Source organism: Salminus brasiliensis, chromosome 2 (genome assembly GCF_030463535.1).
Source record: "Salminus brasiliensis chromosome 2, fSalBra1.hap2, whole genome shotgun sequence".
Classification (NCBI taxonomy): Eukaryota; Metazoa; Chordata; class Actinopteri; order Characiformes; family Bryconidae; genus Salminus; species Salminus brasiliensis.
The window spans coordinates 32,737,575-32,763,741 of NC_132879.1; the positions used below are offsets into that span (position 1 = coordinate 32,737,575).

The following is a 26,167-nucleotide window of genomic DNA, read 5'->3' on the forward strand; positions in this document are numbered from 1 at the left end:
GAGAGGGAGAGAGAGGGAGAGAGAGAGAGAGAGTCGTGTTTAGTATGAGCTCTTGAAATTTCTACCTTTTTTCATTTTAAAAATGAGATAAATCACAGAAATCAAACTGATTATAATTATAATATCAACAAAACGTCATTTCAGTTTAAAAAGAATTTATTTGGATATAATTAGACAGAAAAACAAGCAAAAATAAGAATCAGAAGGAGAGCAGCTAGCAGAGCAGCAAGCAGCGTAGCCGTTAGCCGTTAGCAGTGGAAGCAGATTCAGCAGAAGCAGAATCAGCTCCAGAAAGAATCCAGAGGAAAACTGAACAGGGAGCTGTAGACCTGCTACACCCACCGCTGAGACCAACCACACCCGACTAAACCAGGAGCAGAGACCAGACAGCCCCCACACCTGCGCCTCACACTGGGGTAAGAGACCCGCTCCCACAGAGCGACAGAGTCACAGACCGGAGACCATCACCCTAAACTAAGGTCTGAACTCAGGTATGAAACTCTAGCTACAGAAGAGGAGAACGTGCTCAGATAGCGCTAACCCCGCTAAGTTTGCTAAAGCAGCTAATCTGGCAGTTACTGCGAGCCTCCTCTGATTGGTCAGCTGCTACAAAAACTGCTACAACCAATGAGAATGGCCTCAGCAGCAGCAGCAGCTCCGCCTTCCCACATGTTTGACTTTCCCACAGACGCTGGATCAGAGAGCAGCAGACAGCAGCATAAACAGAGGCAGCAGAGAGAGAACCCTGAGACCCTGTTTAAAGACTGCAGCTCCATCAGAGGGAGAAACACCACCACCAGCCTGCTCTTCTACACTGAGCACAGTCCAGCATGGCATTCGGCTCTGTGCAGATATTTCACACACACCACAAAGAGAGGCATCTGCAAGGGCCGCCAGTTATACATCTTTGAGGATGCAGAAAAAGATGCAGAGAACAGGCTCCTAACAGTGAAGCTGTACCAAAACAGCACAGTGATGGTGCAGGGGAGTGAAGACGCTCTGCTGGAATTTGAAATGGCTTTTCCCAGTCTCACAAACCTGGCCAACCAAGAAAGAGCTGAAGCCCCCAGCACAGTCCCCAGCCCAACCCCCACACTTGAACAAACACCCGCTGAAGGGGAAACAGAGCCCCCACAACATTACTGTAGATCACAGCCCTCGCTCAGTCAGCACTAAACAATGAACTGGCAAGGGTTCGAGACAACACACACAAAGAACTGGAACAAATTAAACAGGAACTGAAAACAGAAATTTGGAGCCTCAAGGAAGAGCTGCACCAGAAAGACACCACCATAAAGAACCTAAACACACAGATCCAGACACACACTGAGGAGCTGAACACTCCACTCACTGCCAGCCCCTCACAATCCAGACAGATTTAAAATCTCCCTGCTACACAGCAAGACCACCACAAGCCCTCGTCTGATAGACCCGTAGAGCTCCAGAAGCCTGAAGCAGAGGGAGCAGCTGAGCAGCAGAGCAGCAGACCAGCCACCGTGGAGAAAGACACAGACATTGCCATTCTGATTGATTCAAACGCAAAATTCCTGCAGGAGGATTTACTCTTCCCAGGTCAGAAAACAGCAAAAATATGGTGCCCAAAAATAAAAGATGCCCACAGAATTCTCTCTGATTCCAAACTTAACACTGCTAAATCTATCATTATCCACACTGGCACCAATGACCTCAGAACAGAGCAGGATAGGGTAGGAAGACTGATGTGCAGAGTAGCAGAGAGAGCTGCTGAGTCCTTTCCTAACACCAAAATCATTATCTCCACCCTCCTGCCCTGCAAAGACTTCTACCCAGCCACCATCCACAAGATCAACACAGACATCTCTAGAGGATGTGCCCTCATGCCTAATGTGCACCTGGCCCACCACTCTAACATCACCCCCCACCATCTCTACGACCATGTGCACATAAGCAAACACATGGTCAGAGAATTTGCCAGGACACTTAAAAATACTACACTTGGCAGACATTCCCACTCAACACAGGAACACGGAGGAATGGTTCCCAAGACCACAACACAGCTTCAGGCACGCAGCCATCAGCCCTACCATCCACAAACACCTCCTGAGAGCCCGACACCTACCTGGACAGCATAATTCTCCTCACACCCCGCCAACTGGACCAGCCTACCGGGTCACACCGTCCAGACCAGCACAACGCCCCCCTCCAACCAGACCAGTGCACCGGCCCCACCCTGAACATGCACCCCGAGCAGCCCCCCTCACTCAGGACAGGGCCCTACAGCAGCAACGCAGCTATGCAGAGGTCCTTCGTACTCCACAGAGCTCTACACAGATGGGTGAAATCAAACAGTTGCTACAGTACATCTGTGCAAAACTCCCATAGCTCATATATGCAGCACACTTACAGTCACTACTTCAATCTTTTTCATTATAAAATGAACTTGTAGTAGACTTCTTGTTTTGTTTTTGAATGCATTTATTTATTTTCCCCAATATATTCAGTATTAATAGATTTCTTTATTTATCTCATTTTAATCAGAAAAGGAGATTTACTATTAACATGGCTTCACTCTCAATTAGCATAGAACATTCAAGGTTTAAAATCATCAACATTTGGGTTTAAAAATCTAGATGAAGACTTTCAAAACAATATCAAAAACACTGATCTTCTAATACTGCAAGAGACTTGGTGTAGGACTGATACGACCACTCACTGTCCCCAAGGCCACAGAGAGATCATCATCCCTTCCCAAAAACTGAACTCAGTGCGTCAGGGCAGAGACTCGGGAGGAATAATCATATGGTACAAAGAAAACCTACACAGTTTTTTAGACACATTGAAAATTGGAAAATTTTACATTTGGCTTAAAATAAAAAAGGCATTATTATCTATGAAAAAAGATCTGTTTCTCTTTGCCATATATATTCCTCCAACAGAGTCCCCTTACTGCTCTGAAGAGATGTTCCCAGAGCTAGGAAAGGAAATATGCCATTTCCAGGCGCAGGGAAATGTGCTGATTTGTGGGGACTTCAATGCTAGAACTGGAACACAGCCTGATTATATTAATATAAAAAATGACAAATACATTAACAATAATATGCCATCCATTACTAATAACCCTTCTTATGCCCATAGAAACAATCAAGATTGCACGGTCAACAAAAGTGGTAAAGACCTCCTGCAGCTCTGTCAAAGCCTGGGTCTGTACATCGTCAACGGCAGGTTACGAAGGGACACTTTAGGAAGGTATACATTTTGCTCACCTCTTGGGAATTGTACAGTAGATTACATCATAACAGATTTAGACCCTTTCTCTCTCAGCGCATTCACTGTAAAAACACTAACCCCTTTGTCTGATCACAGCCAAATCACTGTGTTCATTAAAAGGGCAGAAAATAACAGCAGTGCACACACACAGCCCAGTAAGCTGTACAACATCCGGAGACCATACAGATGGGCCCAAAACAGCACAGAAGAGTTCCAGAAAGCAGCTGCAAACCAAGAAATTCAGACACTTTTAGACTCCTTTCTGGACACCACATATGTTCCCAGTAAAGAAGGAATCAATCTGGCAGTAAGAAATATGAGTATGATTTTTGACAAAACAGCTAAAAAAGCACAATTAAAAAATAGAAACAGATCAAAACCCAAACTCAAAAAAGAAGACAATTGGTTTGATCAGGAGTGCCAAAACATGAGAAAAGAACTTCGAAATGTATCAAATCAGAAACACAGAAATCCAAACAATGCACACATACGCATTCTTTACTGTGAAACACTAAAGAATTATAAATATACACTCAGAACCAAAAAAGCTCAATATACATACAAGCAACTATCACTACTTGATTCAATAAATACAAATACATTCTGGAATAATTGGAATAAACAGAACAAAGCAAGATAAACAGAAAACTAGAAAAATTAGAAATAGCAATTAAAAACAATCAAAATCCTTTAGACTTCTCAATTACTGAACAGGAGCTTAAAAACAAAATTAAAAAACTAAAACCAAATAAAGCATCTGGACCCGATGGCTTCCTGAAAGAGACGCTAAAATGTACCAGTAAAACTGTTGAATTTAGTTCTGAGTGTAGGTCACTTCCCTGAAACCTGGAACCATGGACTGATAACACCAATCTTTAAAAATGGAGATAAGTTTGACCCTAATAATTACTGAGGCATCTGTGTGAACAGTAATTTGGGGAAGCTGATGTGCAGCATCTTAAATTCTAGAATCTTAAACTTCCTTATGAAGCACAGTGTCTTGAATAGAAGTCAAATTGGGTTTTTACCAAATCACCGCACCACTGATCATACTTACACCCTACACACCCTTATTGAAAAACATCAATATAAAACCAAAATATTTGCCTGTTTTATTGACTTGCACCAAGGATTCTTTTACAGACTTCTAGAAAGTGGTGTAGGGGGTAAAACATATGATCTCATTAAATCAATGTACACAGGAAACAGGTGTGGAATTAAAATCGGTAACAAACAAACAGATTCTCTCGCTCAGGAGTGCGGAGTGAGACAGGGCTGCTGTTTAAGCCCAACCCTATTCAACATTTATATTAATGAACTGGCCAAAATACTAGAGGAGTCTAAAGCTCCCGGTCTCACTCTGCACAACTCAGAGATCAAATTCCTGCTCTATGCAGACGACCTGGTCCTGCTGTCCTCCACAGAGCAGGGTCTACAGCAAAACCTGGACCTGCTGGAGCAGTACTGCCAGACCTGGGCCCTGGCAGTAAACCCCAAAAAGACAAAGATCATGATATTTCAAAAAAGATCCCGATCTCAATTTCTATTAGGCACAGGAAATCAACCATGCCTCCAACTATAACTATTTAGGCATCACAATCAGTTCCTCTGGAAATTTCCATCAAGCAGTGAATCAGCTGAGAGAAAAAACACGCAGAGCTTTCTACACCATAAAACGTCAAATTTGTGCAGAAATTCCAATTAAAATTTGGCTAAAAATATTTGAGTCAGTAATGGAACCTATTGCCCTTCATGGCAGTGAAGTTTGGGGTCCGCTTACCAATCAACAATTTGACAAATGGGACAAACATCCAATTGAGACTCTGCATGCAGAATTCTGTAAAAACATGCACAGAAACTCCACCAACAACGCATGCAGGACCAGAACATCACTAAACTAATCAGAACAAACCAAATTACAGCTCATTTGAGAGACAAATACAACACCTATTGGGAAACTCAAACACAATTACAGAGTAAAATGCAATGTTATCTGACCCCAAAACGCCAGTACACTGTGGCAGAGTACCTGAGCACAGTGACTGACCCGAAACTGAGGACCACTCTGACCAGGTACAGACTCAGTCAGCACAGCCTGGCTATAGAGACTGGCAGACACAAAAGATCCTGGGTTCCTCAGGAGAAGAGAACATGCCAGCAGTGCCAGCTCAACAAAACAGAGTCAGAGCTGCACTTCCTGACAGAATGCCCCAAATACACCCAGAACCGCCAGCAATTCTACACCAAAATCAGCCACAGATACCCCAAATTCCTCAGCCTCTCCGACCCAGAGAAACTGCCCTATCTGCTAGGAGAGCGTAGAGAGTGCTGCTCACTCACAGCTCAGTACACCCTTGCCTGCCACCGTCAGAGAGACAGTGAGTGACCATATCAGCTTCTACACACTGTAACACACACTGAAACACACACTGACACACACTTTTTTTTTTTTTTATGTTAATAGTTCAAACTGTTCAGTAATGTTTAATCTGTTCACATTTCACAACTTTCCTGTAACCTGTAGCTTTGGCAATACAAATGTAGCTCTATTTGTCATGCCAATAAAGCCCCCTGAATTGAAAATTTAATTGGTTAAAATTCGAGGGCAAGCCTGTTTTTTTAGGTAGGGATTGCGTTCACCCCACGCGGGAGGGTACTGCCTTACTTTCGTGCAGCATAGCTCATAGTCTGCTAGTTAGTTGCTAGAGTCGTGTAAAAGGCTGCTGACAATCCAGAGCTGGGACCAGGCCGCAGACAGACTGGCTAAACCGACCGTCTGCGAGCTGCTTTAAGGCGTCACCCAGGTTTTACCGTATTGAGACTGTGTCTGTGTCCCGAATTAAACCCAAACATAGAATATCTAAATCAGCTCGTTTTAATAATTTAATTAGTGTTAAATTCTCACATTCAAACAATAACAGCACCACCTCAAACCTAAAGCTCGGCCTATTTAATATTAGATCATTAACCTCGTTGTAAATGAAATTATATGTGATCAGAAATTAGATATTTTCTGCCTTACTGAATCCTGGATTAGACCTGATCAATATTTAGCACTAAATGAAGCCACCACCGCAGGTTATAAACATGTACATAGCCCTAGATTATCAGGCAGAGGAGGTGAAGTATGCATACATACTTGATATTATTCAAAAACACTGTATCACCTTCACTTCTTTTGAGATTCTCTACATTAATATATCAAATTGCATTTACACTAATTCATATTTATAGGCCTCCAGGGCCCTACTCTGAATTTAAAAAAAAAATGAGTGATTTTGCTGCAGACTTGGCAAAGTTATAATAGTAGGAGACTTTAATGTTCATTTTGAAAAAGCAGACAGTCCATTAACAAAGGCGTTTGCATGGATCTTAGATTCTGTCTGATAATACAAGACGTGACTGTAATCATACCCTAGATTTAGTCCTGACCCTGGGTGTTAGCACTGATCATCTAAATATTCTACCTCAAAGCTCTACCTCCACTCTGACTAAGGACAGCCTTAGTCAATATAGAAAGGTACTCATTAAAGGCATGTACCCAAAACGCTTACATTAGCAGCCATAAAACCAAATCTTGATCTTAGTGTATTGTCTAATTACAGACCCATCTCCAACTTAACATTTATATCCAAGATATTAGAAAAAGCTGTGGCCCAACAACTCTGCTTATACCCGAGTAAAAATTACATGTATGAGAAATTTCAATCTGGACTCTGATCGAGGCTACGTATCTTTATTAGCCCTACTCAACCTCAGTGCAGCCTTCGGTACAATAGTAAAGAGGTGGAAATATGTGGATGATTTTACTGACTGCAGTGATTCATGTCCTAAAGTAACTAGACACCCTTTCTTCTAAATAAATTCAGCTGCTTTACGGCGTCTGACACGGTATTATCTCCATAGAAATGACTGACCAATAGAACAGGACTTTCTACAGAAACTTTGTGGTGATAGACCCGGTTTCTAAATCTAGTCTCAGATCAAACAGATCTGACACTAAACTTTAGTATGAGTGAGGCCTTCATTCATCAGACCTGGCTGTATTCAATCAGCTCAGTCTCATCACTGCAATTTGCTCCATGTGTTGCTGAGGTAACTGAAGGGGCATAGCACTGTACACAGCACTGTGTCCATACAGTCCTATACAGCCAATGAAGAGACTGACCTCAGTGACCCGAGTCCTCCTCCATTGTGAGGTCATGTCGATGACATCACAGAGCCTATAAAAAGGCAGGTTCCCCCTCACTGGCTCAGTTCGGATTCAGCAGCTCGAGAGACGCTTCATTCCTGCGTTCACACTGACACCATTTAGCTGATTTTGTCTAGAACCATCTTATCTAGAACCATACAGAGGTTCTACATTTGCTTGGAATATACAGGGAACAGTCCTTACAACCTTCTTAACCTTCTGACTTTTATTTCCTCTTTCCATCTACAGGGGAAAATGCAAACCAAAGAAGTCCTGAGGAGTTTGGGCTACGAGGTGGTGGATTTCATTGGTAAAGGGAGTTACGGTGAGGTTAAGCTGGCCACATCTCAAAGGCACTCCAACCATGTGGCCATCAAAATAATGCACCGCAGGCTGGCATCACATCTTTTTGTCTCTAAACTTCTGCCCCGGGAACTGGCCATTCTGAAAAGAGTAAAGCACCCTCACATTGTTCAGGTGCATGAAATCTTTGAGATGCCAAACGGACAGGTGTTTATTGTGATGGAGGCTGCCGCAATGGATCTTCAACAGAAGATCTGGGAGCTCGGCCGCATTCCCATTGGCCAAGCAAAAATGTGGTTCTCACAGCTGCTCAGCGCTGTGGCCTATCTACATCAGCAGAACATTGTACATCGTGATCTTAAATGTAAAAACGTTCTGCTGACTGCTAATGACCAAGTCAAATTAACCGACTTTGGTTTAGGCCGTTTTTCAAGGGGCTTTCCTGACTTAAGCAAGACCTATTATTGCACTCCCGAGTATGGTGCACCTGAGGTGCTTTTGGAAAAACCCTATGATCCAAAAAAAAGTGACGTGTGGAGTCTAGGTATTATCTTTTACTCCATGGTCACCGGATCTACACCCTTCAAAGTTCACAGTTTGAAGAGTCTCCTACGTGTCCAGCGAGAACCCTTGGTGTTCCCACATAGGATCACAGTGGAGGAGCCCTGTCGGGCCTTCATATCTTATATGCTGCAGTACGACCCCTCCACTCGGCCATCTGTGACAGAGGTGGCACAGCACCCTTGGCTGCAGCCGAGGCAGGAACGGTAAGTAAACCACTGTGCAGGTATACATACATGAAGAACATTTTGAATGGGTCACTCAAAGTAAAGAGCTGTTTTGCAAATAGGTAACATACAGTATTAGTTCACTAACGATAAGTACACTAACACATTGCTTCTGTACTGTCTCCAGGGTTATTGGCAGGTTTGTGGTGGTGCCCGTTGAGGATCTGTGTCCAGACGTCAACCCACTTGAAACGTCAGAGGAAGAGTCTCAGTCTTCCTTCTCTTTCAGCAGTAACATAGACAGTATTTCCTCTTCTGCCTCTGAAAATGGGCTGGTGTTTTTCAGCACTCCTCAGTCGACAGAGGAAGAGTCTCCGTCTTCTTCTTTAAGCAGAGACGTAGACGTTCTCTCATCTCATGGTGTCAGATGCGAAACTCTGATGCCTGAGCAGAAAGACAACAGCAGTGGAGCTGGTGCAAGTCTAACTTGCCAAAGGGTAGAGGCTGTGGAGGAGCACTATGGTTGCGTTAGCTGTAGTCCTGTTTGTGCCGCTATTAAAAGGGCAGCTAATGCTTATGTCAAGGCACCAATTCTCAGAGCCTCCCGGTCACTCCGACGGAGGATGAGGAAGTTATTCAGAGTTAACTCTGTGGTCCATGACACCACCTCTATTTCCCAGCAGAGTGCTCCTCATTCTGCTTCCCCTTCAGAAGCTCCTGCTTGTCTATGTTCTGAGCAGAGACTCAAGGATGTGACTGTAGATGTCCCTCTCCATGGGCTAGTGCTGGAGACAGCACCTGTTCTCCCACAGCCCACAGTACAGAAAGGAACCAGGAGGCTGAGGTTCCCTAAATTTAAGGTATGTTAGGCAAATGTTGAGCGATCATCACAGCCTCAGATTTTATACTTTAAATATTTGCTAGAAATGTTTCAGTTGATTCATATATGTCATTTTGTCTCGCCAACAGATCCTGAAGAAGACGAAGATGATTCACCCATTGTAGACATCTAGCACGGCCCTGGTGATGACATACTACCGTTACACAATTTATTGGTCATTTATACGTTGTTCTGACCAGAGGAGGATGGGTCCCCCTAGTGAGTCTTGGTTCCTCCCAAGGTTTCTTCCTCCAGCTCTGAGGGAGTTTTTCCTTGCCACTGTCGCCTTTGGCTTGCTCACTTGGGGTTCATGTTGTATTTATTTATTTTTATTTGTCCTGTTTCCCGATTTCTGTAAAGCTGCGTTGCACCATCAGGTTGTAAAAAGCGACATACACATCATTTGGAGTTATTATGTAAGGGGTAGGAGGGACACTGTCTAAACTGTGTCCATTAAGGGCAGTATAGCTCTGCACTCAGCTGAGGATATTGATGGGTGGCTGATAGAACACTTTCTCTAGACATTAGGGATTGAGATGCCTCTGTAATGTTGCATGGACCTCGGGAACAGTGCCTCTGGACTGGCAATCCAAGGTTGTGGTCCTCATTAGGAAAGCGAACCAGAGAGTGTGTGGAAACTTTTGAAGCATCACACCTCGGTTTCCCTCTAGAAAGTTTATGCCAGGGTAGTGCAAAGACGAGACTCAGGAGGAGAAATGCAGATTCAGTCCTGACCATGAAATTTTGGACCAGCTCTTCACTCTCTTTTGGATAGTTGAGGAGACATGGGAGTTCAGCAGTTCTGTCTACATGTTTTGTGGACTTGAAGGCTCATGACCATGTTCTCTGAGACATCTTGTGAGAAGTGCTCTAGGTGCATGGGATGCAAGGGTCGGTGATGCGAGCTGTGCAGTCCTTGTACTCACTGAGTCAGAGCTGTGTCCATATTTTCAGCACTAAGTCAAGCTTGTTGAGTGTTGCCGTTGGTCTTTGTAAGGGCTGTCATGTGTCTGCTCCTGTTTGTGATATTTATAGACGGGATAGCAAGGCGTAGCCAGGGGCAGGATGGTCTGGGGGGCCTCCAACGCACACTTGACTAGTTTGTAGCTAAGTGTATAGTGGTCGGTATGAGAATCAGCACCTTCAAGTCTGAGGCCACAGTGGTATCCCACTCACCTTTCACGACCCAGGACTTGCTAGAGGGATTGTATCTTATAGTATCTTATCTTAAGAATGAAATAGGGGTGCGAATCTCTCTGTGTCAGGTGATTTGATTCAATTCTGATTTTTGAGGTCACGATTCAATTCAGAAACAATCTTTGATTCAGGAACCATTTTTAAATTCAAATGGTCTTTAAATTTGATTTAAATTAAGTGATTGATGAAGATGAAACGACATTGTTGTCATGGTGGGTCAGGCCAGACACTCGCAGAGATCGGTGCAATGCAAGTACTTTAATAACACAATAGAAAATCATACAAAGAGCAAACCAAAGCAAACAAAGCAGCAACTAACGGGAATAAACAGGAAAACAACGTAAACTCGACAAACTAGAGGGCGAACACAAAGCACACCTGAGACCAGGGGACTCTAGGAGCTGAGCTAGATGAGCAGGGCAGGGAACAGAGGGAACCAGCCGCAGAACCAAAAACGGCTAGGCCGACCAAACCTGGCAACGCAGCGTGGAAAAGGGTCGCCTAGCTGGAGCGAGGGTCGTGGGTATAAGGTGGGAGTGAGCAAAAGCATCTCGCTAAACACATGAACATGAAACACGACACTGAACCGACACAATGAACCAAACATGAACCAAACACACATGAACATAACTGAACTAGAACCGAGTCACTGAATAGATACAAGAACAGAAACATAACAAAAAGTCCTTAAGTGGGCGGCGGCTCGGAATCGCTGCATTCTTGCAAGTAGAAAATGGAGCATTTTACTTTCTTATTTTGAAGTTTACTTTAGTCTGTTTATGTTCAAAACGGAAAATAAAAAATGTAGTTAATTATGTATTTCAGTGTATTGTGGTTATTCATGTGTGTGTGTGTGTGTGTGTATATAGCAAGAATATGTTCTTTGTTTAAACTCTGTCACTGATAAAGTGGAGATATACATTTTTTGCATTATAAATACAAAATTATTTTATATATATCACATATATCAACATTGTGAACCTAACCATACAGCTGTAGCCTATATGATATGGCTATGTAAAAGTGCTGTGTGGTTTTGCAGAATTCATGTGTCAATGGAATTGGGGGCCAGAAAATATGGTTTCAGAATCAGAATCAGAAATACTTTATTAATACTAGTAGTGAAACTGCAGTTGCTTTAGTTGCAGCGGTTTGTGTAAGAATAAACACTCTATAAAGTTTAAAACAAAAATAGAAAAAAGGTTTATAAATTATAAGATTAAATGGTATTTAGAGTATGAATACAGTTTTATGAATAAATGGCAAAGTGACAATAACTGTGATAATAAATATGGAACAGACCGCCCAGAGCATTAGGCCAAATGGTGTTAAATGCACTGGAGAAATCAAAAAACATGATCCTTACAGTGCTGGCTGGATTATAGCATCCTCAACTCCCAGACAGGACTGTGCTGGAGCTCATCCAGGACTAGCTTCTCCATGGTCTTCATGATGTGTGACGTCAGTGCCACTGGCCTGTACTCCTAATGTCACTGGGTCACGGCATCTTCTGGACAGAAACAATGCAGTACGTTTTCCACATCCACGGGACATAGTGCAGTACTCCGCAAAGCTGTGTGGCACAGGCCTAGCATAAGGCTTTGGCACAGGCCCCTGGGATGGACCCCATCTGGGAGAACAGAGAACACAAACATGAGTAAGAGAGTAAGCTAATCCAGAGTCTCGTGGAGAAGCCTTAATATGCTAATTTCGAATGTGAGGCATTAACTAACTTACGTTCTCAAATGACTCACCTAAATACATTTGAACATGCAATGATAGATTCTCAACTTCACACAGAGCTTACGTTTACTTGCTATGTTCTTTTGTATTACTCACTGAGATTGGGTAATGAATATATGGTCTCTTATTACCGAAAGGAAAGGAAACTTTTCTTTTCTCGACAAAAGAACAGACGTCTTCATTTGATCAAACAGACACGAGCTAGAAATTACAGCAAAAAGAAACAATGTGACGTGAAACACTTGATGACAAACATCAGTTACATGAGTCTGCTTCACTATATGTGTGTGTGTGTGTGTGTGTGTGTGTGTGTGTGTGTTATAGGGTCACTCCAGACAAAGTGCCTCCAGAGGGAGGCGAGAGTTGTGTTGTTAGACGGGGAGTAGAGTGTCTGGGTTGATTCACAAGTACCCCAAGACGTTTTAAGGATCTTGGTCCGAGGTACTCTCCTAAAACTACATGCCATGGCTTTACTAGAATTTGACTAATTGTGTTTTCTTGCTGCTTCTTTCTTAAAATGTTCTTCTACAATAATAGTATGTTCCTTCCAAAAGGAAAACACATTCAACCCTAAATCAAAGCCTTATGCTAGGTAGCCTGTATAACTCATTTAAAGCTGGTGAGGAATCTCAAGAATGAGTATTAGAGCTAGAAGTCCTGATTCTGAAGTAAGAAACACTCCTGAACACCTGCACAGTTTAAACTCATGCAAATAACCAGAGCTGAATTCACTGATATTTGGACTACACTCACTTCAACCAGAAATCAGCTCTGTGAGCAACACTTGTGAGATGAACAACTCATAGCAGGTACCCCCATCTTTTTAGTCTTTTCCCCCACCCACGCTGCAGGCCTGTTAGGATGCTTGTGAACGTTGGGGCCTTGAACCAGTAAACAGCACTGGCCGCTTCACCCCGTGTGGAGCAAAATAAAAGAAAATAAAAGGGTAGCGCTAAAATAGCTTCATCAAATGTGAGGCTTGAGTCGTTTCTGGCTCCTTCTCATCCCCTGCCCACTCTTCCATTCTCTGTCTCTCTCTAGCCTCAGCTCCTGCTAACTGTGCTATGGGGTTGTGTATCCCACTCTCTCCAGGAGAAAGTCAAACTCTCAGTTCTAGCCACTCCGACTACAACAGGTCATCCACAGTACAGCGACAGTCCCTTACTGGTAGCTGACAGTGAACCTGCACCCCAAGCTCGTCTGGCTTCTCCAACCAAACTGAGACCCAGGCTAGCACGGCTGCTCTGCACTCTGAGCTCACTAACTATCAGACTGAAAGTTAGGATGGTTACTCAAACATACTCTGCTAAATCTGTCAGTAAACGGCATTAAAAGATCTAACAGACACTTCTTGTAAGTAATAACAGTGTATTTTACTCCAGAATCCTCAGAGCAAAACTATTGTCCTGCTGTACTTCTGCTGTTTTTCAGCCCTCTCTCCCTGGAGCCCCGCCCCTCTCTCTCAGGAACCAATTGAATACACTGAAAGCGTGTGATCCTGCTAAACTATCCAATTAGAAAGAAGATACAGGAAAACTGACAGATCCACATAACGTTGTAGTGCACTGAGCACATGTTCACCCTGTTCATTTCAACCAAACTCTGGAGCTTCTTTTTTCTCCTTTTTTCAATGATAGACTTCCTTTAACCATTACATGAACGTACAGACTATTAAAACATTAGTTTCCTCACCTTTGCCAACTATATTTTACAAAAGAACCACAAAGATTTTAACACTATTGCTGAATGAAACAATAAAAATAATAATTTCACAAAAAATATTAGTTATTTTTATTTACCTTTTTTCCCTTTTTTCTTTGTGCTGTTTACAACATGCCACGGCTTTTAAGTGCTTCATATTTTACTAATAGTGTTTTCTTGCTGCAATTTTCTTAAAATGTCCTTGTACAATAGTAGTATGTTGGTATAACGCAATTCGGAAAGTAATTCAGAAAGTAATTGTGATAAACTGGTTACGACTCTTGAAATCTTCAGTAAAGTCGATGTACATATATAGTTCTGAGAAGGTCTGTATTATTTTGCAGAGGCAGTATCATAGCTTGTGAGTTTAATCTGAGGTGTGATCATTGCTTGTTGAAAACTTTACCCACTATCCGACCAGGATGATTTGAAATATAGTCAACTATGGCCATTTTTTTGTTAGTGTTAGTTAAGAATAAGCTTGAATGTTTTTTTCAGTGCTTTTTGTTGTAGTCAGTTTGGTTTTAGATTGTGTGGGTATTAAGTTTACGTTCAGCTTTTTTCCACTTTCTAGCACTTATTTTTATATGTGTTGTCGCGGAATTCTGTCAAGAATCGATAAGGCAGACAAGAATATGCATTGAGTAGCAAAGTTTTATTGAGTCTGCACGCAGCTCGTGACCACAATACAGACTGAGGTAAAAGCATTTAACATACATATTTATAGTATAGATTAGGGAGTTGAGAAAAGGGAGGAGGAGAGGGTGTGCGTGCCACACCGACATCTGAAGAGATACATTGTTCAGGAGTGCTGGCGCCTGAGAGGACACATTGTCCGGGTCGAGAGGTTACTAGCAGGTTAAGATAGGCTGGAAGTATGTCAGGTGCACTCCCAATGCAGCTGTAATCTTTGCTAGGACAAACAATAGTGTTTCATGGAAAGAGATGAGCGATTTAACATATGCCGTACAGGCAGTTGCAAGGCCAACACATGATTATAGTTAGCACACACTATCACCAGGCTAAGCATGATTACAATGAATGAGTGGATTTCAAATGAGTCTATTATGAATCAACATAAAATTATAATGTGGTTATAATATAATTTTCCATAACACTGTTTAGTCATTTACTGCGTCATATGCTTACTAACTGCTTTTCCATTGTGTTTACAGTCTATTCCCACAGGTATATCAACAAACTAAACAAAAAGCCCAGTAGCAGTTTACCCCTACAACCAGCTTTATTTCAGTGCCCAAATCAACTGCAAGCGGGAAGTCCCTGCTTTTTATGGCTGCTGCTGCTTTTTGACTGTATGAAGTGTGGCATGTTTAGTCTAGAGCCTTTTTCCACCGCTAGTGATAATGATCGTGTTTGTACTGAATGTGAGCTAGTTCACTCTTTGGTGGTTAAAGTGGAGCAGTTAGAGGTGAGCATCACGGCTTTACTAAAGGATAGAGAGCCAGAGTCACTGACAGCAGCCCCGGAAGCTTTAGGGAGAGCTAGCACCCCCCTCCACTCCGGAGTTAGCTAAGCTAAGGCTAATGCTAGCGCTAAGACCAAAGCTAGCCCACCAGAACACCAAACAGGTTTACCCCTCAGTGAAACACCCGCTGAGGAGCCTGTTCAGCGTACTCTGCTCAGAGGAGACTCTGTTATCTGACACGTGAAGATAGCTCGTCCTTTAGAGGCTCCAGCAGAACCGTTAGCTGTTTACCAGGAGCCAGAGCGCCGGACATTAGCGCCCACCTTAAGCAGGTAGCTAACAGGAGATATTCGAGGGTAGTTATTCATGTAGGGGCAACGATATTCATCTGCGGCAGTCAGAAGTAAGTAAGGATAACATTAAAGAGGGGGTTAAACTGGTCCAGACAATGTCTGATGTGGTCATTTGCTCTGGCCTTATCCCAATGAGGCCAGCTCTGAGTCTTACAGCCGACTCACAGCGCTAAATCACTGGATGTTCAAGTGGTGTTCAGAAAATCATGTGGGCTTCATAGATAACTGCTTAGAGAGAGAGAGAGAGAGAGAGAGAGAGAGAGAGTCGTGTTTAGTATGAGCTCTTGAAATTTCTACCTTTTTTCATTTTTAAAATGAGATAAATCACAGAAATCAAACTGATTATAATTATAATATCAACAAAACGTCATTTCAGTTTAAAAAGAATTTATTTGGATATAATTAGACAGAAAAACAAGCAAAAATAAGAATCAGAAGGAGAGCAGCTAGCAGAGCAGCAAGCAGCGTAGCCGTTAGCCGTTAGCAGTGGAAGCAGATTCAGCAGAAGCAGAATCAGCTCCAGAAAGAATCCAGAGGAAAACTGAACAGGGAGCTGTAGACCTGCTACACCCACCGCTGAGACCAACCACACCCGACTAAACCAGGAGCAGAGACCAGACAGCCCCCACACCTGCGCCTCACACTGGGGTAAGAGACCCGCTCCCACAGAGCGACAGAGTCACAGACCGGAGACCATCACCCTAAACTAAGGTCTGAACTCAGGTATGAAACTCTAGCTACAGAAGAGGAGAACGTGCTCAGATAGCGCTAACCCCGCTAAGTTTGCTAAAGCAGCTAATCTGGCAGTTACTGCGAGCCTCCTCTGATTGGTCAGCTGCTACAAAAACTGCTACAACCAATGAGAATGGCCTCAGCAGCAGCAGCTCCGCCTTCCCACATGTTTGACTTTCCCACAGACGCTGGATCAGAGAGCAGCAGACAGCAGCATAAACAGAGGCAGCAGAGAGAGAACCCTGAGACCCTGTTTAAAGACTGCAGCTCCATCAGAGGGAGAAACACCACCACCAACCTGCTCTTCTACACTGAGCACAGTCCAGCATGGCATTCGGCTCTGTGCAGATATTTCACACACACCACAAAGAGAGGCATCTGCAAGGGCCGCCAGTTATACATCTTTGAGGATGCAGAAAAAGATGCAGAGAACAGGCTCCTAACAGTGAAGCTGTACCAAAACGGCACAGTGATGGTGCAGGGGAGTGAAGACGCTCTGCTGGAATTTGAAATGGCTTTTCCCAGTCTCACAAACCTGGCCAACCAAGAAAGAGCTGAAGCCCCCAGCACAGTCCCCAGCCCAACCCCCACACTTGAACAAACACCTGCTGAAGGGGAAACAGAGCCCCCACAACATTACTGTAGATCACAGCCCTCGCTCAGTCAGCACTAAACAATGAACTGGCAAGGGTTCGAGACAACACACACAAAGAACTGGAACAAATTAAACAGGAACTGAAAACAGAAATTTGGAGCCTCAAGGAAGAGCTGCACCAGAAAGACACCACCATAAAGAACCTAAACACACAGATCCAGACACACACTGAGGAGCTGAACACTCCACTCACTGCCAGCCCCTCACAATCCAGACAGATTTAAAATCTCCCTGCTACACAGCAAGACCACCACAAGCCCTCGTCTGATAGACCCGTAGAGCTCCAGAAGCCTGAAGCAGAGGGAGCAGCCGAACAGCAGAGCAGCAGACCAGCCACCGTGGAGAAAGACACAGACATTGCCATTCTGATTGATTCAAACGCAAAATTCCTGCAGGAGGATTTACTCTTCCCAGGTCAGAAAACAGCAAAAATATGGTGCCCAAAAATAAAAGATGCCCACAGAATTCTCTCTGATTCCAAACTTAACACTGCTAAATCTATCATTATCCACACTGGCACCAATGACCTCAGAACAGAGCAGGAGAGGGTAGGAAGACTGGTGTGCAGAGTAGCAGAGAGAGCTGCTGAGTCCTTTCCTAACACCAAAATCATTATCTCCACCCTCCTGCCCTGCAAAGACTTCCACCCAGCCACCATCCACAAGATCAACACAGACATCTCTAGAGGATGTGCCCTCATGCCTAATGTGCACCTGGCCCACCACTCTAACATCACCCCCCACCATCTCTACGAACCATGTGCACATAAGCAAACACATGGTCAGAGAATTTGCCAGGACACTTAAAAATACTACACTTGGCAGACATTCCCACTCAACACAGGAACACAGAGGAATGGTTCCCAAGACCACAACACAGCTTCAGGCACGCAGCCATCAGCCCTACCATCCACAAACACCTCCTGAGAGCCCGACACCTACCTGGACAGCATAATTCTCCTCACACCCCGCCAACTGGACCAGCCTACCGGGTCACACCGTCCAGACCAGCACAACGCCCCCCTCCAACCAGACCAGCTCATGTATTACCAGCAACGGACCAGCACAACGCCCCCCTCCAACCAGACCAGTGCACCGGCCCCACCCTGAACATGCACCCCGAGCAGCCCCCCTCACTCAGGACAGGGCCCTACAGCAGCAACGCAGCTATGCAGAGGTCCTTCGTACTCCACAGAGCTCTACACAGATGGGTAAAATCAAACAGTTGCTACAGTACATCTGTGCAAAACTCCCATAGCTCATATATGCAGCACACTTACAGTCACTACTTCAATCTTTTTCATTATAAAATGAACTTGTAGTGGACTTCTTGTTTTGTTTCTGAATGCATTTATTTATTTTCCCCAATATATTCAGTATTAATAGATTTCTTTATTTATCTCATTTTAATCAGAAAAGGAGATTTACTATTAACATGGCTTCACTCTCAATTAGCATAGAACATTCAAGGTTTAAAATCATCAACATTTGGGTTTAAAAATCTAGATGAAGACTTTCAAAACAATATCAAAAACACTGATCTTCTAATACTGCAGGAGACTTGGTGTAGGACTGATACGACCACTCACTGTCCCCAAGGCCACAGAGACATCATCATCCCTTCCCAAAAACTGAACTCAGTGCGTCAGGGCAGAGACTCGGGAGGAATAATCATATGGTACAAAGAAAACCTACACAGTTTTTTAGACACATTGAAAATTGGAAAATTTTACATTTGGCTTAAAATAAAAAAGGCATTATTATCTATGAAAAAAGATCTGTTTCTCTTTGCCATATATATTCCTCCAACAGAGTCCCCTTACTGCTCTGAAGAGATGTTCCCAGAGCTAGGAAAGGAAATATGCCATTTCCAGGCGCAGGGAAATGTGCTGATTTGTGGGGACTTCAATGCTAGAACTGGAACACAGCCTGATTATATTAATATAAAAAATGACAAATACATTAACAATAATATGCCATCCATTACTAATAACCCTTCTTATGCCCATAGAAACAATCAAGATTGCACGGTCAACAAAAGTGGTAAAGACCTCCTGCAGCTCTGTCAAAGCCTGGGTCTGTACATCGTCAACGGTAGGTTACGAGGGGACACTTTAGGAAGGTATACATTTTGCTCACCTCTTGGGAATTGTACAGTAGATTACATCATAACAGATTTAGACCCTTTCTCTCTTAGCGCATTCACTGTAAAAACACTAACCCCTTTGTCTGATCACAGCCAAATCACTGTGTTCATTAAAAGGGCAGAAAATAACAGCAGTGCACACACACAGCCCAGTAAGCTGTACAACATCCATACAGACCATACAGATGGGCCCAAAACAGCACAGAAGAGTTCCAGAAAGCAGCTGCAAACCAAGAAATTCAGACACTTTTAGACTCCTTTCTGGACACCACATATGTTCCCAGTAAAGAAGGAATCAATCTGGCAGTAAGAAATATGAGTATGATTTTTGACAAAACAGCTAAAAAAGCACAATTAAAAAATAGAAACAGATCAAAACCCAAACTCAAAAAAGAAGACAATTGGTTTGATCAGGAGTGCCAAAACATGAGAAAAGAACTTCGAAATTTATCAAATCAGAAACACAGAAATCCAAACAATGCACACATACGCCTTCTTTACTGTGAAACACTAAAGAATTATAAACATACACTCAGAACCAAAAAAGCTCTATATACATACAAGCAACTATCACTACTTGATTCAATAAATACAAATAGATTCTGGAATAATTGGAATAAACTTAAAAAGAAAGATTATGAAGAACTAGCCATACAAAATGGAGATACATGGACAAACCACTTCCAAACACTGTTTAAAAAAATAGAATTTGACCCAAATTCAGAACAAAGCAAGATAAACAGAAAACTAGAAAAATTAGAAATAGCAATTAAAAACAGTCAAAATCCTTTAGACTTCTCAATTACTGAACAGGAGCTTAAAGACAAAATTAAAAAACTAAAACCAAATAAAGCATCTGGACCCGATGGCTTCCTGAATGAGACGCTACAATGTACCAGTTCAAAATTTAATTAGGCCATTTTAAAACTGTTCAATTTAGTTCTGAGTGTAGGTCACTTCCCTGAAACCTGGAACCATGGACTGATAATACCAATCTTTAAAAATGGAGATAAATTTGACCCTAATAATTACCGAGGCATCTGTGTGAACAGTAATTTGGGGAAGCTGATGTGCAGCATCTTAAATTCTAGAATCTTAAACTTCCTTATGAAGCACAGTGTCTTGAATAGAAGTCAAATTGGGTTTTTACCAAATCACCGCACCACTGATCATACTTACACCCTACACACCCTGACTAAAAAACATGTTCATAAAAATAAAACCAGAATATTTGCCTGTTTTATTGACTTTAAAAAAGCATTTGATTCTATTTGGCACCAAGGATTCTTTTACAGACTTCTAGAAAGTGGTGTAGGGGGTAAAACACATGATCTTATTAAATCAATGTACACAGGAAACAGGTGTGGAATTAAAATCGGTAACAAACAAACAGATTCTCTCGCTCAGGAGTGCGGAGTGAGACAGGGCTGCTGTTTAAGCCCAACCCTATTCAACATTTATATTAATGAACTGGCCAAAATACTAGAGGAGTCTACAGCTCCCGGTCTCACTCTGCACAACTCAGATCAAATTCCTGCTCTATGCAGACGACCTGGTCCTGCTATCCTCCACAGAGCAGGGTCTACAGCAGAACCTGGACCTGCTGGAGCAGTACTGCCAGACCTGGGCCCTGGCAGTAAACCCCAAAAAGACAAAGATCATGATATTTCAAAAAAGATCCCGATCTCAATTTCTATTAGGCACACAGGAAATCAACCATGCCTCCAACTATAACTATTTAGGCATCACAATCAGTTCCTCTGGAAATTTCCATCAAGCAGTGAATCAGCTGAGAGAAAAAACACGCAGAGCTTTCTACACCATAAAACGTCAAATTTGTGCAGAAATTCCAATTAAAATTTGGCTAAAAATATTTGAGTCAGTAATGGAACCTATTGCCCTTCATGGCAGTGAAGTTTGGGGTCCGCTTACCAATCAACAATTTGACAAATGGGACAAACATCCAATTGAGACTCTGCATGCAGAATTCTGTAAAAACATGCACAAAAACTCCACCAACAACGCATGCAGGACCAGAACATCACTAAACTAATCAGAACAAACCAAATTACAACTCATTTCAGAGACAAATACAACACCTATTGGGAAACTCAAACACAATTACAGAGTAAAATGCAATGTTATCTGACCCCAAAACGCCAGTACACTGTGGCAGAGTACCTGAGCACAGTGACTGACCCGAAACTGAGGACCACTCTGACCAGGTACAGACTCAGTCAGCACAGCCTGGCTATAGAGACTGGCAGACACAAAAGATCCTGGGTTCCTCAGGAGAAGAGAACATGCCAGCAGTGCCAGCTCAACAAAACAGAGTCAGAGCTGCACTTCCTGACAGAATGCCCCAAATACACCCAGACCCGCCAACAATTCTACACCAAAATCAGCCACAGATACCCCAAATTCCTCAGCCTCTCCGACCCAGAGAAACTGCCCTATCTGCTAGGAGAGCGTAGAGAGTGCTGCTCACTCACAGCTCAGTACACCCTTGCCTGCCACCGTCAGAGAGACAGTGAGTGACCATATCAGCTTCTACACACTGTAACACACACTGACACAAACACTGAAACACACACTGACACACACTTTTTTTTTTATTTTTATGTTAATAGTTCAAACTGTTCAGTAATGTTTAATCTGTTCACATTTCACAACTTTCCTGTAACCTGTAGCTTTGGCAATACAAATATAGCTCTATTTGTCATGCCAATAAAGCCCCCTGAATTGAAAAGTTAATTGGTTAAAGTTCGAGGACAAGCCTGTTTTTTTAGGTAGGGATTGCGTTCACCCCACACGGGAGGGTACTGCCTTACTTTCGTGCAGCATAGCTCATAGTCTGCTAGTTAGTCGCTAGAGTCGTGTAAAAGGCTGCTGACAATCCAGAGCCTGGACCAGGCCACAGACAGACTGGCTAAACCGACCATCTGCGAGCTGCTTTAAGGCGTCACCCAGGTTTTACCGTATTGAGACTGTGTCTGTGTCCCGAATTAAACCCAAACATAGAATATCTAAATCAGCTCGTTTTAATAATTTAATTAGTGTTAAATTCTCACATTCAAACAATAACAGCACCACCTCAAACCTAAAGCTCGGCCTATTTAATATTAGATCATTAACCTTGTTGTAAATGAAATTATATGTGATCAGAAATTAGATATTTTCTGCCTTACTGAATCCTGGATTAGACCTGATCAATATTTAGCACTAAATGAAGCCACCACCGCAGGTTATAAACATGTACATAGCCCTAGATTATCAGGCAGAGGAGGTGAAGTATGCATACACTTGATATTATTCAAAAACACTGTATCACCTTCACTTCTTTTCAGATTCTCTACATTAATATATCACATTGCATTTATACTAATTCATATTTATAGGCCTCCAGGGCCCTACTCTGAATTTAAAAAAAAAATGAGTGATTTTGCTGCAGACTTGGCAAAGTTATAATAGTAGGAGACTTTAATATTCATTTTGAAAAAGCAGACGATCCATTAACAAAGGCGTTTGCATAGATCTTAGATTCTGTCTGCATGATACAAGACATGACTGAAGCCACACATTACTGTAATCATACCCTAGATTTAGTCCTGACCCTGGGTGTTAGCACTGATCATCTAAATATTCTACCTCAAAGCTCTACCTCCACTCTGACTAAGGACAGCCTTAGTCAATATAGAAAGGTACTCATTAAAGGCATGTACCCAAAACGCTTACATTAGCAGCCATAAAACCAAATCTTGATCTTAGTGTATTGTCTAATTACAGACCCATCTCCAACTTAACATTTATATCCAAGATATTAGAAAAAGCTGTGGCCCAACAACTTATACCCGAGTAAAAATGACATGTATGAGAAATTTCAATCTGGACTCAGACCCAATCATAGCACAGACACAGCCTTAGTGAAGATTACAAATGATCTCCTTCTTGCCTCTGATCGAGGCTACGTATCTTTATTAGCCCTACTCGACCTCAGTGCAGCCTTCAGTACAATAGTAAAGACATGTGGAAATATGTGACTGATTTTACTGACTGCAGTGATTCATGTCCTAAAGTAACTAGACACCATTTCTTCTGAATAAATTCAGCTGCTTTACGGCGTCTGACACAGCTGTATTATTTCCATAGAAAAACACTGACCAATAGAACAGGACTTTCTACAGAAACTTTGTGGTGACAGACCCGGTTTCTAAATCTAGTCTCAGATCATACAGATCTGATGCTAAACTTTAGTATGAGTGAGGTCTTCATTCATCAGACCTGGCTGTATTCAATCAGCTCAGTCTCATCACCGCAATGTGCTTCATGTGTTGCTAAGGTAACTGAAAGGGCATAGCACTGTACACAGCACTGTGTGTCCATACAGTCCTATACAGCCAATGAAGAGACTGACCTCAGTGACCCGAGTCCTCCTCCATTGTGAGGTCATGTCAATGACATCACAGAGCCTATAAAAAGGCAGGTTCCCCCTCACTGGCTCAGTTCGGATTCAGCAGTTCAGGAGATGCTTCATTCCTGCGTTGACACTTACACCATTTAGCTGATTTAGCTGATTTTGTCTAGAACCATCTTATCTAGAACCATAAAGAGGTTCTACATTTGCTTGGAATATACAGGGAACAGTCCTTACAACCTTCTTAACCTTCTGACTTTTATTTCCTCTTTCCATCTACAGGGGAAAATGCAAACCAAAGAAGTCCTGAGGAGTTTGGGCTACGAGGTGGTGGATTTCATTGGTAAAGGGAGTTACGGTGAGGTTAAGCTGGCCACATCTCAAAGGCACTCCAACCATGTGGCCATCAAAATAATGCACCGCAGGCTGGCATCACATCTTTTTGTATCTAAACTTCTGCCCCGGGAACTGGCCATTCTGAAAAGAGTAAAGCACCCTCACATTGTTCAGGTGCATGAAATTTTTGAGATGCCAAACGGACAGGTGTTTATTGTGATGGAGGCTGCCGCAATGGATCTTCAACAGAAGATCTGGGAGCTCGGCCGCATTCCCATTGGCCAAGCAAAAATGTGGTTCTCACAGCTGCTCAGCGCTGTGGCCTATCTACATCAGCAGAACATTGTCCATCGTGATCTTAAATGTAAAAACGTTCTGCTGACTGCTAACGACCAAGTCAAATTAACCGACTTTGGTTTAGGCCGTTTTTCAAGGGGCTTTCCTGACTTAAGCAAGACCTATTATTGCACTCCCGAGTATGGTGCACCTGAGGTGCTTTTGGAAAAACCCTATGATCCAAAAAAAAGTGACGTGTGGAGTCTAGGTATTATCTTTTACTCCATGGTCACCGGATCTACACCCTTCAAAGTTAACAGTTTGAAGAGTCTCCTACGTGTCCAGCGAGAACCCTTGGTGTTCCCACGTAGGATCACAGTGGAGGAGCCCTGTCGGGCCTTCATATCTTATATGCTGCAGTACGACCCCTCCACTCGGCCGTCTGTGACAGAGGTGGCACAGCACCCTTGGCTGCAGTCGAGGCAGGAACGGTAAGTAACCACTGTGCAGGTATACATATATGAAGAACATTTTGAATGGGTCACTCAAAGTAAAGAGCTGTTTTGCAAATAGGTAACATACAATATTAGTTCACTAACGATAAGTACACTAACACATTGCTTCTGTACTGTCTCCAGGGTTATTGGCAGGTTTGTGGTGGTGCCCGTTGAGGATCTGTGTCCAGACGTCAACCCACTTGAAACGTCAGAGGAAGAGTCTCAGTCTTCCTTCTCTTTGAACAGTAACATAGACAGTATATCATCTTCTGCCTCTGAAAATGGGCTGGTGTTTTTCAGCACTCCTCAGTCGACAGAGGAAGAGTCTCCGTCTTCTTCTTTAAGCAGAGACGTAGACGTTCTTTCATCTCATGGTGTCAGATGCGAGACTCTGATGCCTGAGCAGAAAGGCGACAGCAATGGAGCTGGTGCAAGTCTGACTTGCCAAAGGGTAGAGGCTGTGGAGGAGCACTATGGTTGCGTTAGCTGTAGTCCTGTTTGTGCTGCTATTAAAAGGGCAGCTAATGCTTATGTCAAGGCACCAATTCTCAGAGCCTCCCGGTCACTCCGACGGAGGATGAGGAAGTTATTCAGAGTTAACTCTGTGGTCCATGACACCACCTCTATTTCCCAGCAGAGTGCTCCTCATTCTGCTTCCCCTTCAGAAGCTCCTGCTTGTTTGTGTTCTGAGCAGAGACTCAAGGATGTGACTTTAGATGTCCCTCTCCATGGGCTAGTGGTGGAGACAGCATCTGTTCTCCCACAGCCCACAGTATGGAAAGGAACCAGGAGGCTGAGGTTCCCTAAATTTAAGGTATGTTAGGCAAGTGTTGAGCGATCGTCACAGCCTCAGATTTTATACTTTAAATATTTGCTAGAAATGTTTCAGTTGATTCATATGTGTCATTTTGTCTCGCCAACAGATCCTGAAGAAGACGAAGATGATTCACCCATTGTAGACATCTAGCACGGCCCTGGTGATGACATACTACCTTTACACAATTTATTGGTCATTTATACGTTGTTTTGACCAGAGGAGGATGGGTCCCCCTAGTGAGTCTTGGTTCCTCCCAAGGTTTCTTCCTCCAGCTCTGAGGGAGTTTTTCCTTGCCACTGTCGCCTTTGGCTTGCTCACTTGGGGTTCATGTTGTATTTATTTATTTTTATTTGTCCTATTTCCGGATTTTTGTAAAGCTGCGTTGCACCATGAGGTTGTAAAAAGCGACATACACATCATTTGGAGTTGACTTGTTATGTAAGGGGTAGGAGGGACACTGTCTAAACTGATTGAGATGCCTCTGTAATGTTGCATGGACCTCAGGAACAGTGCCTCTGGACTGGCA

The 26,167-nt window shown here is 43.0% G+C and overlaps 2 protein-coding genes and 1 non-coding gene across 3 annotated transcripts; all 3 read left to right on the forward strand.

Annotated features, from left to right (window-relative positions):
* The first annotated feature begins 7,693 nt into the window (after positions 1–7,693).
* Positions 7,694–9,482, forward strand: LOC140549666 (testis-specific serine/threonine-protein kinase 6-like). The gene is made up of 3 exons (XM_072673416.1): positions 7,694–8,508; positions 8,657–8,943; positions 9,439–9,482. Exons 1-3 carry the CDS (start codon positions 7,694–7,696, stop codon positions 9,480–9,482), a joined length of 1,146 nt encoding a protein of 381 aa, XP_072529517.1.
* A 4,840-nt stretch (positions 9,483–14,322) lies between these two features.
* Positions 14,323–14,465, forward strand: LOC140550472 (U4 spliceosomal RNA). Its single transcript, XR_011979169.1, has one exon. It is a non-coding gene; the product is annotated as a U4 spliceosomal RNA (small nuclear RNA).
* Positions 14,466–24,003: 9,538 nt separating this feature from the next.
* On the forward strand, positions 24,004–25,791 carry LOC140549667 (testis-specific serine/threonine-protein kinase 6-like). Its single transcript, XM_072673417.1, has 3 exons — positions 24,004–24,818; positions 24,966–25,258; positions 25,748–25,791. The coding sequence occupies exons 1-3, from the start codon at positions 24,004–24,006 to the stop codon at positions 25,789–25,791; spliced, it is 1,152 nt and encodes a 383-aa protein (XP_072529518.1).
* Positions 25,792–26,167: the final 376 nt, after the last annotated feature.

What these genes read in the sequence shown, in the direction of transcription:
- LOC140549667 (XM_072673417.1), top strand. Translation starts at nt 24,004, where the DNA reads ATGCAAACCAAAGAAGTCCTGAGGAGTTTGGGCTACGAGGTGGTGGAT. An exon ending in CTGCAGTCGAGGCAGGAACG is followed by an intron (nt 24,819 to 24,965) that starts GTAAGTAACCAC and finishes TACTGTCTCCAG; the next exon opens with GGTTATTGGCAGGTTTGTGG. An exon ending in CAGCAATGGAGCTGGTGCAA is followed by an intron (nt 25,259 to 25,747) that starts GTCTGACTTGCC and finishes TCTCGCCAACAG; the next exon opens with ATCCTGAAGAAGACGAAGAT.
- LOC140549666 (XM_072673416.1), top strand. Translation starts at nt 7,694, where the DNA reads ATGCAAACCAAAGAAGTCCTGAGGAGTTTGGGCTACGAGGTGGTGGAT. An exon ending in CTGCAGCCGAGGCAGGAACG is followed by an intron (nt 8,509 to 8,656) that starts GTAAGTAAACCA and finishes TACTGTCTCCAG; the next exon opens with GGTTATTGGCAGGTTTGTGG. An exon ending in AGACAACAGCAGTGGAGCTG is followed by an intron (nt 8,944 to 9,438) that starts GTGCAAGTCTAA and finishes TCTCGCCAACAG; the next exon opens with ATCCTGAAGAAGACGAAGAT.